Consider the following 18,124-nt stretch of genomic DNA (forward strand, 5'->3'; position numbering starts at 1 on the left):
ACACTATCGAAGCGCAATGATCCTTTATCGAAAGAACGATGATCTCATATGCAAGATATTCGCCATCACTCTACAAGATGAGGCACAAGATTGGTTCTACACCCTGCCGCCACAATCTATCCGGAGTTTCGACGAACTTTTTGTGGTTTTCACCAAAGAATATTCATCTTATTGCTCGATCAAAAAGAAGTCCGACTATTTGTTCAACCTTAAGAAGAACCCAAAAGAGTCGCTTCGTGACAATGTGAAGAGGTTCAAAGCAGATAAGGCAAGGATAGTCGGATGCAACGACTCAATAATTAGAGCAGCCTTCCAAAAAGGACTTCCAGGAGACCACCGGCTATTCAAAAAATTGATCATGAAAGAAGATCTAACTCTAGTAAACTTTTTTCGCTCTAGCAAAGAAGCATGCACTTTGGGACGAGGCTTGCCAATGCACATTCAAGGACTTGAAGAAGTACCTGACATCACCTCCCTACTATCCAAACCGAAAGCAGAGGATGACTTATTCACATGTTTAATAGTATCTGCAGCTGTAATAAGCTCTACCATTATACGAGAAGAGCTAGGGGCCGACTGCCTGTATTCCACAGTTCAAAAGCTCTTATCGATGCTATCAGAAGTTCAAAAGCTAACTTTGGTGATAGTTGTTGCAACCCGAAAGCTCAAGTTTTACCTTTAAAAGCATGCAGTCATCCTCATGATGCATTACTTCACCCAATCTAGATGTGCGATGATAAAGGCATAGACCCTGGCGGATGCAAAGTTTTCTGACGAACGTAGCAACTCGGCCTAAAATACACGCCAAGGGCAAACGAACACTAGAAGGACACACTAGGAAACAAGTTTTGTCCTCGTCGCCCCAAAAGATTCTACATAGGAGCAACATCTATCAGTAGTTGAGCACTACCTTCTGTTGCGTGTCACATGGTTCTAGCCAACCATTGCTCCATAATTTAGCTTTAAAATGGTCCAATACCGACATTTGAGCATCTCCTGCTACGTGTAACATGGCATCAGCTCCACGACTCCCTACCATGCATTCACAACGTAACAGAGCAGCCCAACGACGCCCCGAAGGTAGCCGAGCACGCCCTAGCCGCGCCTGCTCTACCCGTTGGAGACTTTTGGCATTTACATGTTGACAGCTCATCCAACTACAAAGGTTCGAAAAAAAGTGTAGTCTTTGTCACCCCAGACGATTCGATACCCGAACAGGAGATCACTCAAGGCTTCAAAGTACCCAACAATGAAACAGAGTACGAGACCCTACTAATAGACTTTCGAATGGAAAAAGACTTGACGGCAGACAACGCTCACATGGATGCACTAGCCGGCCTAGGCTCTACCCTCAACCACTAACTCAAACGGTCTATCCCGTAGGAATATCTAGACAAACCAATCATAGAGACGAAGCCAGCAGCCGAGGTGTCACAAGTTAGTACAACTCTAAACTGGCAAAATTCCATTGTAGACTACCTGGTCAATGGCACATTCCTCATGAAAAGCTTGGAGTCTAGGAAGTTCTAAATCAAGGCAGCACGCTACTACATGTGGAACGACATTCTTATTCGAAGATCCTACACTAGACCACATCTCCGCTGTCTAGCGTCTCCCGATGACTTGAAGGTTCTAAGCTCAATCCACGAAGGCGTTTGTGGAAATCACTCCAGAGGTTGATCCTTAGCACAGAAGGCTCTTAACGCAGGTTACTATTGACCTACCATGCACCAAGATGCTAAGAAGTTAGTATAAAAGTGCGATCACTGCCAACGTTACAAGTTGATACTAGCACTGCCTGTCAGCGAGCTACACCCGCATACGAGTCATTGGCCGTTCATGTAGTGGGTAATTGACCTGGTAGGACTTATGCCGCCTGCTATTGGGGCAGAGGCATGATGATCGTGGCAACCGACTACTTCACCAAATGGGTAGAAGCAGAACCCAAGACAACCCCGACTCAAACAGACATAGAGCACTTCATATGGAGGAACATCATTTGCCGATTTGACATCCCTCAGTCCATCATCACCGAAAACGGCCCACAATTCGTGGGCGAAGATATGGCGAAGTTCTTCCAAAAGTATGGCATCAAGCAGCACATGTCCATACCGAGATATCCTCAAGGTAATAAGGGGTTGAAGCATCGTCCTCAACTACCTTAAGAAACCCTCGCCAACAAGAAAGGAAAATGGCCAGACGAACTCCTATGATGTTTATGGACATATAGCACCACCAAAAGACGAGCAACCAGTGAGACTCATTTCTCTTTGGCATTTGGCTCAGAAGTAATCGTTCATCCTAATGTTATCAAGCCAAGTATCATCACTGTAGCATTGAGCAGAACAATAAGGAAATGGTCACAAACTTAGATCTGGTAGAGGAGAAGTGCGAGCAGACCATCACTCGCATTGCAGCCTACCAGTAACAGCTTATCTCCAGCTACAGCAAAAGGGCCAAGATCCGGCAATTCCAGCCCGAAGATCTAGTCCTAAGAAAAGCCTTCATCAATGCCCATAGAGAAGGCTCCAAAAAGATGGATTACATCTGGGAAGGTCCATACAAGATCAGCAGAGTAGGCGGTAAAAGTAATTACACCTCGCCACCATGAAACAACAAAAAGATCGAAAAGCAGTAGAGCGCCTACAATATGAAGAAGTACCATATGTGACCTTCCACTACATCAAAGCCTGAAGACTCAAGCAGCTCAACGGGCACCACCTCACAAGCCGAGGACTATCCAGTTGTTATGCAATTCCTACCTTACAGCTAAGTTCTCGTTTGTTTCACTCATTTTTCAATGAGGAATTCAGAAGTAATCACAACTTGGCTCGGTTGTTTGCTTACAACAATAGATCACTCATGCACTTTAAAAGAAGACCGCACCTTTTTTAGGGACTCATCATAGGAATTGCGCCCTCCCTGAAAGACCAACCATGCTCTTCAGTGCGAGAGGGTAAACCAATTCCCCGACACCCAAATGGGTCAGCTCTTCAACACGGAAAGATAAACTCTACACTCTGAATATCCAGACGTGGATGAGCATGGCTGCCTTAGTATAACTAGATACACGATGTCTTGCGCCGGGATTCCTAGAAGTATCGACAATGGTCTTTTTCAAGGCTTAGCTAACTGAAGGATTTTAGGTCTCTTGGCCTAATCCATGGGGAACCAGGTCCTAAAGATGGAGGGGGCACATTACGCAGTACATCCGATGGACGGCTACCCTGGAACCCTAAAGCTGCTATCGAGTGCACTAAAGTAACCTATGGTTTCTAAAAGACTGCTTATGGCTTGCCCTTCGAGCAGTAAAGCCATACTAGACTTATACAACCGCACATTCTTGTGAAAGGTTAAACAAGCTAGCGTGCATATACAAAGTTTTATCCACTGCCGACATGTTACGTAGTCGATAAGCTTCACATTTGCCAGGCGCAGAACAACTTACACCAAGTCCTAAAGTGTTGTGATACTTGTTACGCAACCTATGAAATTGGAGAAAGCCAAGGTTAATAGTCTAATGGTTACGCGGACTTGTCTGCTTCTGTAAGTGAGGCATCCAGCTGCCAACCCTATAGCTAACAACTTTGTAAAGTTTTACACTAACACCTACAGCTGCATAGGCTATACGGGCCTGTCTGCTTATAGAAAAGTAGCACATCTACCACTGGTCTATAAAGTATAAAGGTTAGGGCAAAAGAAGTGAAGATGAAGAAAAGCGAAGGAAGCATATTTATAAACAGCTAGTAAAGGTCGAAAAAGTTCAAGAAAAACAAGAGCTACAAGGAAAAACAAAGAAAATCCTAAATGCTACCTAGAAGACTACACTTCAGCTGCTTAAACATCTCACGACTACTCAATCACCACAGCTTCAGCAGCAACGACACTCTTAACAGCGACATCATCCAGCGTTTCACCCCTAGCTGCCCTAGCTTGGGCACCAACTTCTTCAACTACTTCACCAATGGAAGCCTCAAAAGTAAAAGCAAGTCTTCTGGAGAAATATAGAAGGTCTCGAAACCTCGAGCCCATCCTTCTCACCCTTCAGCTGCTCATTCTCCTCGAGCAGACCAACACGGACGTGCTGCAGCTCATCCACTTCCTTCTTCAGAATTTTGTTGATCTTCAGTACACCTTGAAGTTCCAACACTTGGGGTTCAAGCCTATCGACGATTCTCTTGAAGTGGATCACTTGATTATAAGCAACAATCAACTATTCATCCTTTGCATAAGCAGCGAAACGAAGCTCAGAAACTACAAACTCAAGATCTTGAATATGAGGTATGTAACATCTAATCTCATTCTCTGCACTTTCATACTTAACTTGGATCACGTCAAGCCTAATCTTTAAGTCAACGATCTCTTGGCAAGTGGTCTCAAGCTGCAGAGAAGTGGGGGCAGAAATATTAGACCCTATCAAAACAACGAGCTCAGAGTCCAACTCTTGATCTCATCAGCCGATGAATAAACTTCAATTGTCATAGTCTTCACCACCTCTTTGGGAGCTTTGCTATATATGCATCATAGCAAGCAGAACAGTCCTTCTATATTGGGTTGTATGCTTCACAAAGGAACTTGGGCAAACAAACCTTTCTAATGCCATTAACAAACTTGGCACAATCCATGTCTTCAAGCAGATCTGGTTTCAATAACACACAAATCTCAACAGCTTCCCCAGAAGTAGGCTTAGTGGAATTCTCAAAGCTGCCCACGCGAACAGTCTCCTCATTCCCAGCATGCGAATCAGTCTTAACAACAGAAGGAGTGGGCCTTAGCGCCACTTTAGCAACGGAGTCCATCTTATCGCTCTTCATAATAGCAAGCTTTTCTAAATGAAAACCGAACTTAGCTCTCAACGAACGTCTTGGCACATATTTCAGCAATGGGGGCATGACAAGGCCTCTACACTGAGTAATACTATCAGCAATCAAATTAGCCATTCTCGACATAGCTGGCACCACAGGCTCAAATATAGCAGCCTCATTTTTCTTCCCATTGGAAGAAATCATGTCAATCACAGGCCTCTCGACAGCAGGTGGACCCTCATGAGCAACAGAGGAAGTCTTCAGTTTTTTCTTAACCAGCATCTCTTAAGCAGACGAGGAAAATGTCTTCTTTCCACCTTTATTCACAGTAGGCTCCACGATAGCAATCAGACGAGCCAAAGTATCCGCCTTGATCCTCTTTACCTTCTCTTTCGGGAGCAACCTACATTTCTCATGGCGAAGAGAACTAAGCAGCCAATGTTATTCACTGTACTCAGCAGGGGAACTCAACCCATACTGACTTTTTCCTCATTTTTTCTCTCAGACCAACAGGCAGAAAGCCTGCATGCCCAGCGTTCCAGCAGCCCATGAGGCCCTTGACCTTCTCATCTCTCTCAATCGCCGCCCTGGCCCCCGTCAAGTCCAAGAGCCCAAAGAACATAAGTCATGCGACTCGCCTAGCACTGTTCCCCAACGCCTCAATTCGCGGGCCCCGCCGTGCAAGCTGCCTTTGGCTCTAGCCAAGCCGAGCAGCCCAAGCAATGGTCTCTACCATAACACCTCATCGGCCCATGCTGAGTCGGCTCCTGGCCTTTGCCAGCCAATATGCCGCACCACCCCGACGACTGCCCCGCAATAACACTATCCAAGAAGAAGACAAGGAAAATTAATTTTTTTTCTTATCTCGGTACGGTGCAGAGAAGACAAAGAAAGCAACAAAAAACGATCCTTTGCATGGGCAAGATGTAGAAGATTGCTAGAGGAGGGGGAACAAATATCCTCTAAGCTCTCTTTCTCTTGTAGGGTAGAATAAATTGCTCTCCAAAATTGATTTAATAGCCCACTTAAGGTGGACTTAAATAGGCTTTGAGAGAAATTTATTTCCCTTTCCTAGAAGGATCTAATTTCTTATTAAAGAGGGAATCAACATATAAAAAAAAAATAAAAATAAAAAAAGGGAAGCAGTCTTAAGTTTCCTAAAGCAAGAAAATCTCTACACATGTTGCCCTTTTCTACAAACAGTCCAACAGGTGTGGGGCCATTTGTAGAGCCAAAAATAATCAAGAGGCGACACGTGGATTTTTGGATTAAAATGACAAAATTACCCTCAAGACACACCGAAATTCCTACGCGCGAGCAGTGGACGAGCAGTGGACAATCATTCTTCAATCAAGTCAAAAATGCCCAAATAGGTATTTATTTTCAAACCTATTTCATCCATCCTCATCATATCTTCTCCACAAGGTAACCCCCAAAACATTCCATTTAAAATTATGTTAATTGGTCAATTAATAGATTTATCACCTAATTAATCTATTAATTGTCAATTAAACTACCAATTACACCCAAAAAACTCCCAAGAGGCTTGTCACCTTCTCTCCCAAAGGGGGCCGGCCATGCACTATATATTCAACCTCATTTCCTCTAAAAACCTAGGTCTTCACTCTTGCTAAAATTCTCCAAAATTCTCAAACACTTTTCTCTCAAAATTCTAACTTTGGCATCGGAGGTTCTTCAGCCAAAGCACCCCCACCCCATTCATCGTGGGCGCGTGAGGCTCTTAGCCTTGACCTAAGGTGTTATTTGTTTTGTAGGTGCAATTTTGTCCAAAATCAAGGAGGAAGAAATTTGCATCCATAAGTCACACTTTTAAGAGAATCTCCTTCAAACTAATAATTTACCATACAACATGATCATTATATTATTAGTGGCTTAGCTAATGTACACAGGTCTATGTAAGATGTTGGATGAAACATTGTCTTTTCTTTTTTTCGTCATGCGATTAATTTGCAACATTCATGGAACATATGACATCAGGATTCGTATTCATACTGTATATTTTCTCTCACTTCCGATGTGATTAAGCACATACATCTATAGAACACATGACATGAGGATTTGTATGCATGCATCTATCCAAACACGTAGGTAAATTTTCACGCCTACGTAGGTGATTTGCCGATGCATGAGAAAAAAAAAGAGAGAGAAAAATACAATATGTTGCATTCAAGTTTTTCAGCTGAGGATTATCCCCAACCCTTTAATTATATCCGGTGAATAGAAGCCGTACACATGTGTGACATTGATATAATATACAACTCTATAACATGTATATAACATATGATGAGAGAGATGCTATTAGTTGTCTGTAAAAATCTATGTATCTCCCTAGATAATTTTTCATATGCATATTGCATACGCCTAGGGCCGGCCATGGCCCATTGCGAGCCGGCCGATCGTTCGGGGCCTCAAAAAGTCGGGAGCACCAATAATATTAGGGCGGTAAATTCATATATGTTTTCATAAGAGTATAAAGTTATAAAGTTCGGTTAAATAATCAAGAAATTTAACCAAAATGTGCGGTTTCTCCTCCTTAAAATTAAGGAGGTCCTGAGTTCAAAACTGTCTGTGTATTTTTTTTTACTTTCCAATTTTTATGAATTTATTTCCATAAGAGTATTAAATATATGTAAAAATGTGATTCTTTGTTAAAGTGAACAGTAATGAGAGTTTTTCGTTAAAGTTCCCTAGAAAATAAGCATGTTAATCAACACTTAAGTAATAATTCAATCATCAACAATCACATCATATGATTTCCAAAATCTGATTCAAAAATTTGGTCTCTGTAACATTAGCCTTAAATAAATTAATGTATATATGTCTTTACCAATAGGTTTAATTTGGTGCTCATTCATTGCTTATACATATCAATTAAAGACTCAAAAATATGATTGCATTTTTAGTCCCATATTGACAAGGTTAGTAAATAAGAAAAAACACCTCATGATTTATATAAAAATAATTTAAAAGTTCAGATAGAGGGGAAACAAAACTTATTATCTATCTATTTGTAAGCCCATGGGTTTTTTATTCTATTCTCTCAATACAAAATAAATTGGTTTTTCCATGTTTCTAAATTATTGAGTTGTGCTTTTTTTAAGTATAATTTTATCGAAGTCTTACGTATGAAAACAAATAATTTTTTTTATATGAAGTTAGGGCTTATTTTCTAGCATTGCTCTAAACCTCAAAAATCTCAAGACCGACCGTGCATACACCTATACAGACTAGCTAGTTATCCCAGTCATGTTGTATGACACGTGAGATGAGCGACTACTAATTACCTACATACGTCTTTTTACACGCCTAAGCAATATTTCATACAACATGTTGCGCATACTAACTAGCTAGACCACTTATTTATATGATACACGAGGGGAGAGAAGACACACTTGTGCATATACACATGCCTAGGCAGTGATTCATATTTATATAACATGTTGCAAACCCTTAGGCAGATTGGATAGCCTGCTAAAGTTGTATGACATGTGACTTTATATGTGTGAAGAGAAAGATGCAATGTTACACAGCATGTTGCAGACAAGTTTTTCTGTTTTCTCAAGAGATAGTGATCATCATAAGATTTCAAGAGGGTTGTTCGATTGTTTTTGGATAAGTCCTAAGTCCCATGTCCTTTATAGGGTTGTGCTATTCATACATTATTTTTTTTCTTCTTACACATTCTTTTTCATTTTTGACCCTTCAGATTGAAGAAATTGAAAAATATCAAATAACAAAAATTAACAAAAAATGCATGAAAGGTGAAAATTAACAAGTGTATAGAAGGTTATAAAAAATAAAAATAAAAATAAAAGGTGCACACACGTATATATAAGTAAATGTGACATTAATATGTATAATTATTCACGGATAAAGTGAAGCCGCGCGCAGAGACCAATTGGGGCCTATCAAACTGCAGACACTTTCATTTTGTGATCATCGATCGACACAACTTTCTGTTTCCCTTTTTCTCTTACGTCAAAATCTAATCTGCATAGTCGGAAGACGTACAGTTCTATCATAACAGCAATTGAATAAATGAGGATACATACAGAGATAATAGGGCTGGTGTAGTGGAATTTGTGTTCTTCTTTTTTCCTTCTTTCATTTCAGATATCACAAACAAAGCGTGTCATTCGTTAACCACATCCACATGATCAGTCAAGGAATGTAAGAATTGATCGTCCCACTAGGCACTAGCTAGACATAACAATATCAAGTAATGAAATTTTAAAATTTCAATTATGTTTCGAAATATCCTATATAGCATGTAAATTTTTACCGTTAGATTCTTGATCATCGTATTTTCAATTACAAATTTGACTATTAAAAACTTTAGAATATAAGATACTCTAGATGATACAAGAAAATACCAATGCATGCTTGCCTCTAAGCTAAGCACTTTAGCTACGTTTCTTGTCAGGCTGGGTGGTGTGATATATATTCTCTAGTTCATACAAAAGTAATCAATTTTTTCCACTTCAGTACTCTTGATTCCATGGTGGGAAGGGAAGGAAGATGGTTTTGTCTTTTGACTGGCTAGGGCTAGCTATATATATGACACAAGTGGATGAGAATTATGAATTTGTCACTCCCTTTATTTTATTTTTTTTTGTTTTACATATTAATATTTTAAAAAAGGAACTATCGAATCACATCAACCACAAGTCATCAACTTTCTTAAATGAAAATCATCATACATAAATTTCTTAAAAAATAAAATCATGAGAAGTCGTTTCATCCTCCGGCGTGTTTTGATGTTTGCAAATACTAAGAATACTAACTACAGTCTGACTAAGTTAAGGTGAATCTGATATATACAATCATTATTATCAAAACCTTTCCTCACTTACTAGCTTAATTATAAAATCAAATCTGCTCTTCTATTTGGATATATATATATATCGATCTCCAATCTCGCTGCTAAGATTTTATTCTAGAAGAAGGAAAGAGTACTAGTAACAAGACGCATAAGTACATTGAAATGTTAGTAATAAATATGGTCTCACAGTTGTTAGCTACTTGGACGTTTGTGAAGAAGTTGAGGTTTCACTTGAAAACTAATTAGCAGTACGAAGAGTAACTTAATTACTTATAAACATATATATGTAAGTTCTCTCATTTTCTCGATGTGAGGTAGATACTCTTAATACGCTCTCTCACGTGTGATGAATTTTCAAGCCTAGTAAGTGGACAACACAAATCAGGTGACATGAAGTACATATGGCCATTGGACTTCACATGCAAGATAACATGCTCTGATACCATAAAGAAGATGAGGTTCCACCATAAAACCAATTGGCAATATAGAGAGTAGCCCAATTACTTATAAGCACATATACAAAGTCCCTCACTTCGCCGACGTGAGATTGATACTCTCAACCATTTGAAATTTCTTACTAATTAATTAGTAATTGTACTTAAGTATGTATATATATATATATATATATATATAGGAAACCTTTAAGGGAATGGATTCCTTTTTTTTTTTTTTTTTTTTTTTTAATAAAAATGGGGATTAGTTGTGGAGTCCACACCACATCAAATTTTAACGATCCGAACCGTCTATTTTTTAAGTTGCACCTCATAAATCATCCTTGCAAAGTATTAGTCAAATAAAAAATGTTTAAGACATCTAATTGAGGAAACAATGAAATTTTATCTTGATAATTAAATAGTCAAATTATTTCGGATTGAATTGAATTTTTGTAAAGATGTCTATGAAATGAGATTTACAAAATAGACACTTCGGATTGTTAAAGTTCGATATGGAGTGGGCCCCACACCTAATCCCCATTTTTTGAAAAAAATAAGGATCCCCTCACATAAAAGGCCTACACACACACACACATTTAATTTATTTTGTGAGATACTGAGAAACATGTTTAATTACCTGAATAAGAAATAAATCATGATGAAATAATTGAAAAAGAGTCTCTATCAACTCAGACTTACAAGTCTCGTCTTAGAAAACTTTTGCAAATGCAATACCATGAAAACCACACACAAACATAAACTAGAATTAGGTTCATTCCTCAATTTCTTGCGTTTAATTTTTCATGTAAAATGTCTCATGAGGAATATGGACACTAGATGCTAGAGATATCAAGAATCATGCATTAGTTTGGTTATTTACAAGCTTACAACTCAATCATATTAACCACAAAAACAAAACAGAAAAGTATTAGAGAGGGGTCATAACCTCTATGGATATGTTCAACTTGGAATCAGCTACTAATAAATAAATACCTAATTAACAAAGGATCGACATTAACTCAGAAAATTAATATGTGCTAAACGCAAAGCTTCTTAGCATACAGTACGCAAAATGAATGCAGTGACCGAGTACCACAATGACAAAATGCGCATTATGCCCAGTATATATGAAAGGAATCTGCAGACTTTCTTACAGATCTCCATCTTTTTTACAGCAAGCAAGCTCTATACTATCAATTCCCAGAAATACAACAACAACAAAGCCTTATTCACTCGGTGTAGTCGGTAGTATGAATCCTAGAACGCTATTGAGCTCAGTTTTGGGCCAAGTCTTCTTTTAGCTCTCCAAGTACTCTATGTCTTTTCCCAGAGTCTCTTTCAAAGTCTTTATCCAAGTACTCCATATCAATTCCCAGAAATGGAAGATGAAAGTAAGAACAAGCTGCTCACTCTTCACATATTTGCACTAGGAAACAGTGATTTCTCTCTCTCTCTCTCTCTCTCTGGTCTAACAAATAGCCATACTACACCTTACTTGACTCACTCAGTCCAACACTTCATTGTGCCCCTTTTCAAACAGCCCAAGCTAAAGCTATTGCAGTGGTTCTTTTAGTTAGTCAATCTCCTTGAATTATCTACAAAATCCATATATGCAGATTGCAAAATTTAAACTCCCCTCCCTCAGAGCAATAAGTAAAACCCTTCTCCTCTTATATATATATATAATGACCGCTTGATTCAAATATCTCTAGGCGGCTGGCATACGTACGTATAGCATCAGAATGTCGTCATACATGATCTTCTTGGAGAAAGCAAAATAATATATATGAAATTAAGAAAAGAAAAGAGGTGAAAGAAAACCTAGCTAGCCATTGAAAATTTTCATTGGATCCCATATGTAGTTTTCAGACCTAGCTAGCCACTGAAAACTTTCAACCAAGATAATGTGAAAATGTTGTTGTGATCAAGAACTACACATTTACAATTGAAAACTAAATAAACAAACTTACGCATGAACAAACCCCATAAAATACAGACACATATTATTTATAATATTTATAAGAACCTATGATTGCAAAGTACTCCTGCGGCTCTGATAGATCTGCTTTTCCAGTACTACTACTACTTCAATCAAACCTGTAAAACATAAGATCCTACAAAAGAGAAAAAAGGGAAATCCAATTATATATACAAGTCAGATCCAAAAATGAGAAATCAGTAAATTGATGAATATACCCAAATCACTAGAGACTAAATAATGAAATTACAAAGTTAAAACAATACATATGCAAGCAAAGGAAGCATATATAATCTGATTAATTAGTAATCATCAAATAATCATTTTATGAATTAGATTAATATGGGAGGTGCAGGGGTGTGGGGGAGGGGCAAGGAAGCTGGATATAGCTAGGTGATGACAGAAGCATAGAGAGCACAAAGGAGTGAGATGCATAGTCCATTGCAAGTCATCCATCTGTGCTCTCTATCTTCTGTCAACAACGTATCACCACTGCCTGCTCTTTCTCTCTCCCAGTTCCCTACTCCTTACCCTAAATTTAATACTATACTATGATTAGAGATTGGAGAGTTGCAGCTATAGCAGATACTTTAAGAGACCTCCACCAATGGTCCTTATTTATAGGAGAAAAAGTAGCACCCGCCCACTGAAAAAAGAATGGTAAAAGGTAGATGCAAGTACTCGTGGGTTTCTCAACTCAGCCACAAGGTTACTATAGTACTACGAGTGATTTTTCCAATAGGTCTAAGATATTGTTATTTGCAAATTAGTGTCACGATTTAATAATATTTTTTTAATTTGTAAATTAAAAAATTTTATATTTGAAATTTGTGAAAGACTAGTCGATATCAATTTATTTATCTCATACCTTAGTGAAATACATTACTGTATCAAAAAAATTAAAAACACCTTGCAAAGGATAATAAAATTTCTCTTTGTGGCAGAAAAGAAAATAAACACCGCCACACAAAATTATTATTCTCTTTGATTTATAGGACGTATATTTATTTTTTGTTTATATATCCTAAAAGTGTAACATATAACTAAATCGTGGGGGAGTGAGGTAAGCCTCACAATAGACTAATAATAATGTGGTTTAAATTCGCTTTTGATGAAAATCGAACCTAAGACCTCACACTTACAATATAACTAGACCGTAGTAAAAAATGGTAACACGTGATTTTTTTTTTTTTTTTTTTGAAAATAAGTACGATATCCATTAATGGGAAATAAATCGTACAAGTCACGAGGATAAGGTGCTAGTAATGGGTTTAAGTACACATAAAATTCTCTCATAGTACATCTATAATTAATGACAGTTTCACTGTCACTCATCTACTGTCTATTGCAACCGTTTCTCACGAGATAAAATCTTCTCAAAAGGACAACCAGCAGTATTCTTCAATATCTGTAACTTCAAACCCCACACAGCTAAACCATGCATATCCCTGGCTATGTAGATTATTACTATTTTAGCCAGTGATAGTGACCAGATATCTTAACCAACCCACTGCATTAATATTGTAGGAACGAAGAATATACTGCAAATATATATATATTTGGAAGGATAGTCTTGTTACTGGGTACTGGGTAGGGTTGAATGAGTCAGAAATCTTACTGTACTAATTATATATAGAGGATCTATATATATCTCTTTGTACTACTGATATATCCTAACAGCATATATGCATGGAGATTTATTTGATATGCTCCCATGTGCATTAAGGATTTGCCATAATCCTTTGGGGATCATGGTTAAGTCACAACCCATATGGCTGTTGTCATGATCGTGACTCTTCCATGCATCCTAACTCTAGTTGTTATCTTTCACATCTTGGTTCTGATTAATGAATAATACATGTTATGGGAAGTAATTTTCATATGCTCATTTTTTTCTCCTACCATATCTTTATGTATTTTTGACCTTTAGTTTGAATAAAAGAAAAATCAAGAGATCGACATGCTTGAATTTAACTTGATTCCAAGAGGAAAATTCAAACAAATTAAAACTAGCTAATGCTAATTTATTCTTAATCTTACGACAGGAACCTTTAAAACTTTCCACTTTTATTTGGATCGATCCCAACCACAAGATAACCATCTAGAGGTGTAGAGGTGCATGAGTCCATTGTCACCATCACCTCGATAAATGATGAGCAATATTGTAAGAGATGTGAAATATTCACAATCTAGATAGTTCTGTGCAGTATTTATGAAAATATACAAAAGATCATATGGTTATACCATGCAAATACATGGTAAAGAAATATATTCGCGTATCCCAATCATCATAAGAAAGCGTATTTGTGCTAAGCAGTGGAGATCTAATAAGAATCTTTTCTCACATTGGCAAGATGAAGACCGCATACTACTTTGACTAGTTTCTGTTATCGTGCCTCTGTCTCGTTGAGGCATTTGTTAAGCCTCTTGCCTCCGTAGTAACTATGCTCAAGGAAAATACCAAATAGACATTACACAATTTCATATGTAATACTAGGTGCAATCGCATGCACTAGTCCTAATTGATCGACCAAGTGTGATCTCCCGTCTCAAATTATAATGATTTATTTTATTAATGAAATAGTTTGGAGATTTAACTGAAATTTGTCCATTAAATTCTTCGGTTTTAACACAAAATTTGGGTTTAAAAGGATTTTGTCATTTCAAAATTTATTCAACCTTATGGGCCAATAGTGCTGCACGGCCGAATACCAGGCATCCATGTGTTTGCTAATTCTTTCAACTTTTATAAGCAATTTACTTTTCTAACTAATAGCAAACACATTATATCAATAAAAGAGCTCAAATACTGTATGGTCATGCAGACGCAGGACCACTGGTCCAAAATATAATATACCTAGACAATAATACAAACATACATACACATCCACAGAAGTTTCATTAAAGTGCTCATTCCATCCCACCTCATGTCACTTGAGCTAATATTCACACCCCACCTTTTTTGTTCTTCTAATATCTCATTAATTTGCCTAAATTAGTAGTTATAGTTAGCCCCTAACCTGACAAAACATATAATATAAAGTCTCTATTTTGTTAAAAAGTAGAAGAAAGAAGTAGGAAATTGATTTATGCATACCATTTTTCTCTTTTGCTTTATTCGATTTAAAGGCCTAAAATAGATAGAGCGTGTACATAAAAAAAAGGTGTAAAATCATCTCTCAAGAAGTATTCAGTTTTCCATTTGCTCAAATATATATACACAAACACACACGTATATATATATATATATATATATGTATGTATGTATGTATGTATGTTCGTGTGTATAAAACCCTAATGCCATGCAATACTATAATCCACTTCCACATACCTCGTATTGATTGTGGAGTGTGCTTAGCTCCACGCTCATCATAAGATTTCACAACCCTAGCTACTTCGACTTCTATCAATTACTACATGATGTTTAATTTCCTCCGGGTAGAGTTATTAAATTCTTGGTTTAATTTAAGTGATATATATTATGTCCATCTTTGAAGTCTTTATTTCTTTTTCTTTTAGAAAAATAGTTTTTGCTCACCCTTTTTTTCTCCTATACATTTTCTTTACCCAAAACATGAATAATTAAAAATAATATTTATAGTTGGAATCAAGAGAAAGATGTAAAAAAAAAAAATGCGTGGAAATCACTTGCCTTGCCATGTGTATGATTACGAAGATTAGCCTTTTTATGTCTCAATATATAGAGAGAAAATGTGTGAATGTGTGGGATTAGCCTTCGTGCTAGGGATAATGTGTCATTTTTGCAACTTGCCAAGAAGCATGGAGAGGAAGGTGATTTCAAAGCATCCCTCACGTTAGGGATAAAATGTCATTTTTGCAACTTGCCAAGAAGCATGGAGAGGAAGGTGAATTCAAAGCATCCCTCAACACACAATCCTTATCCCCCTCGTCTTTATCAGAGGACCAATTAAAGGTCGACACCCACATATGGGCGGTGCCTAATTCAGCAAATTTACCCAAAAAACAATAGTCTCCATCATAACACGTGTCGACACCCCATTATCTAAGCTCCAATTAGGTCTCTTTCTGGCCCTAGGATGATAGTAACCCTAAAAATTTTGACAAGCCTTTGGAATCCTGCATTTTTTCTGTGTTTATTTGCGAATAAGAAAAAGAATATAAAAAAATTAAAAAATTAAAAAAAAAAAAAGAAAACTAGGACCTGCCATATTTGGAGAATTGAATTATTTTTTGGAATATTTGAGTTTTCCCCTTTTGGACTGGAGGCTATGGTGATGGGAGATTTTGATTGGCCAAATGAGAGGCTCGCATGTTCTGCCTCTCGAACATTTTAGAATCGTGCTTCAATTATTATTATTCTCTCTTATCTTTTGACCATATAATCTTGCAGTAATGTTGAATCTTTATGCGAGTATATATGTATTGTATTGCCTTAGAGGTAGCGTTTGAAGCAGGCTATGCTATCAAAAGATGCAAAAGTATATAATTATTTTTTCATCATATTTTGCATCGTTTGATAATTATTTTATTTTTAATTTTTATTGTAAATAGAAATAAAACACAGTTAACAAAGAATCAACAAATGAGAACAAAGAAAGGGTGCTGGGATAATAGATGTGGAAAAAATGCACATAAAAATAATAACAAAAACCAAAATCAATTTTAAATCGATCTCTTTTTAAATTAAACCTTTCAAACAAACATACTCAAGAGTTTTTTCTTTTTTTTCTTTTGTTCTTTTTTATACAATACATTCTGAAAAGTAAAAGAAATAAAACAAGAATCGTTAAGAAATGGGCAAACAACATATTCCCTTTGCACAATTCATGTAAGGTTATGCTCTTGTAGAAGTTTGATCCCGTTGTATCAAGTGAATGAAAAGTGATGGACTAGCATACGTCTTTGATTTTGCAATCACAAAATATGGGCGTCCCTAGGACTGGAACTGGATCCTCTTCTGAGCAGCTCATCTGGGCCGTTGAAATTTGATCCAACAGCTCCAAACAAGGGGCCCCTCTAAAAGTTATAATAATTGCAGCTGTTGGATCAACTTTGAACGGCCCGGATAGGCTACTCATGAGGATCTCCATCCTGAGCTCAGGAGAGGATCCAGTTCCCCTAGGACTTAGCTAGCTACCGCACAATTTTGGTATCAGATTTCAACAAGATTTGAAGATTAATAAACGAAAATAATACATAAGAATTTATAATTGCGTTATTTTAGAAGAAAAAGAGCACAAGGAGTGATATTATGATGCATAAGATAATAGATGTGGAAGAGACGGCAGCAGAGACTGCAAATGCACCATTGGCCTTATGGTTTTTGGAGGCGTTCTGCTGTGGTGGTGAGTCAGTTGCACTGTGATCTTTTGGAGATTGGTTAGGTGCACCTGCAGCAACTGGTTCCATGACTTTGATGATCATCTTCTGGCCTTTCTCACAACGTCCAGCAACCCCACTGATGAAATAGAACAAACCGGGTCGGTCCAGTATCACCACGCTGTAACCATCGTTTGAGAAGTAAATTGGTTGATCCGAATTGCAATTTTCGTAATCGTCCTTGGTCACTACCAACACTGAGTCCGTGTTTTTCTTGTAACTGAAGTCTGGATATATAAGAGTGATCCACATGAAAATTACAACCCAAAATATATATTACACAATACAACGGTATATAAGACACTGCACACAAAAAAAAATATTTGAGAATAATCATTGATATTAGTTGCACAATTATTAACTACGTAGGGATATATGCCTTTTACAAACCGATTAGCTAGCCACTACTAAGAGGCCGAAAACCTACTTCATCTTGTGCAACTAATGTCTGTAGCTACGAGTCTACGACACAATAATATTGCTAAGACAATAAAATTCTTTTGGGAAAGTACTCACAGATAGTGTCAGCAACCTTGAACCTTTTCTTGGAGGCCCATTGGTTGTACATATCTTGGTCAGTTTTTGATTTGGGTACCTCCCATCCATTGCTCTTGTCTCCAACTTCAAACTGAGTACAAGTTACAAAAAAGACTTGGATGCTAGAAATAAGAAAAAATAAGAGAAATACTTTGGAGGAGTCCAT

The 18,124-nt window shown here is 37.4% G+C and overlaps 1 protein-coding gene across 1 annotated transcript; it reads right to left on the reverse strand.

Moving 5' to 3' along the window:
* Positions 1 to 17,262: 17,262 nt before the first annotated feature.
* On the reverse strand, positions 17,263 to 18,124 carry LOC137712056 (early nodulin-like protein 6). The gene is made up of 2 exons (XM_068451204.2): positions 17,938 to 18,124; positions 17,263 to 17,648 (listed from the first exon to the last, which is right to left on the reverse strand). The coding sequence occupies exons 1-2, from the start codon at positions 18,122 to 18,124 to the stop codon at positions 17,263 to 17,265; spliced, it is 573 nt and encodes a 190-aa protein (XP_068307305.2).

The sequence above is a fragment of the Pyrus communis genome, chromosome 14 (assembly GCF_041283825.1).
Source record: "Pyrus communis isolate YQ-2024b chromosome 14, ASM4128382v1, whole genome shotgun sequence".
NCBI lineage: Eukaryota > Viridiplantae > Streptophyta > Magnoliopsida > Rosales > Rosaceae > Pyrus > Pyrus communis.

Bases quoted from the DNA above. Each gene is read 5' to 3' on its own strand.
- LOC137712056 (XM_068451204.2), bottom strand. From the start codon at position 18,124: ATGGACTCCTCCAAAGTATTTCTCTTATTTTTTCTTATTTCTAGCATC. The intron at 17,649-17,937 runs GTGAGTACTTTC...TTATATATCCAG, and splicing joins CAAGGTTGCTGACACTATCT to ACTTCAGTTACAAGAAAAAC.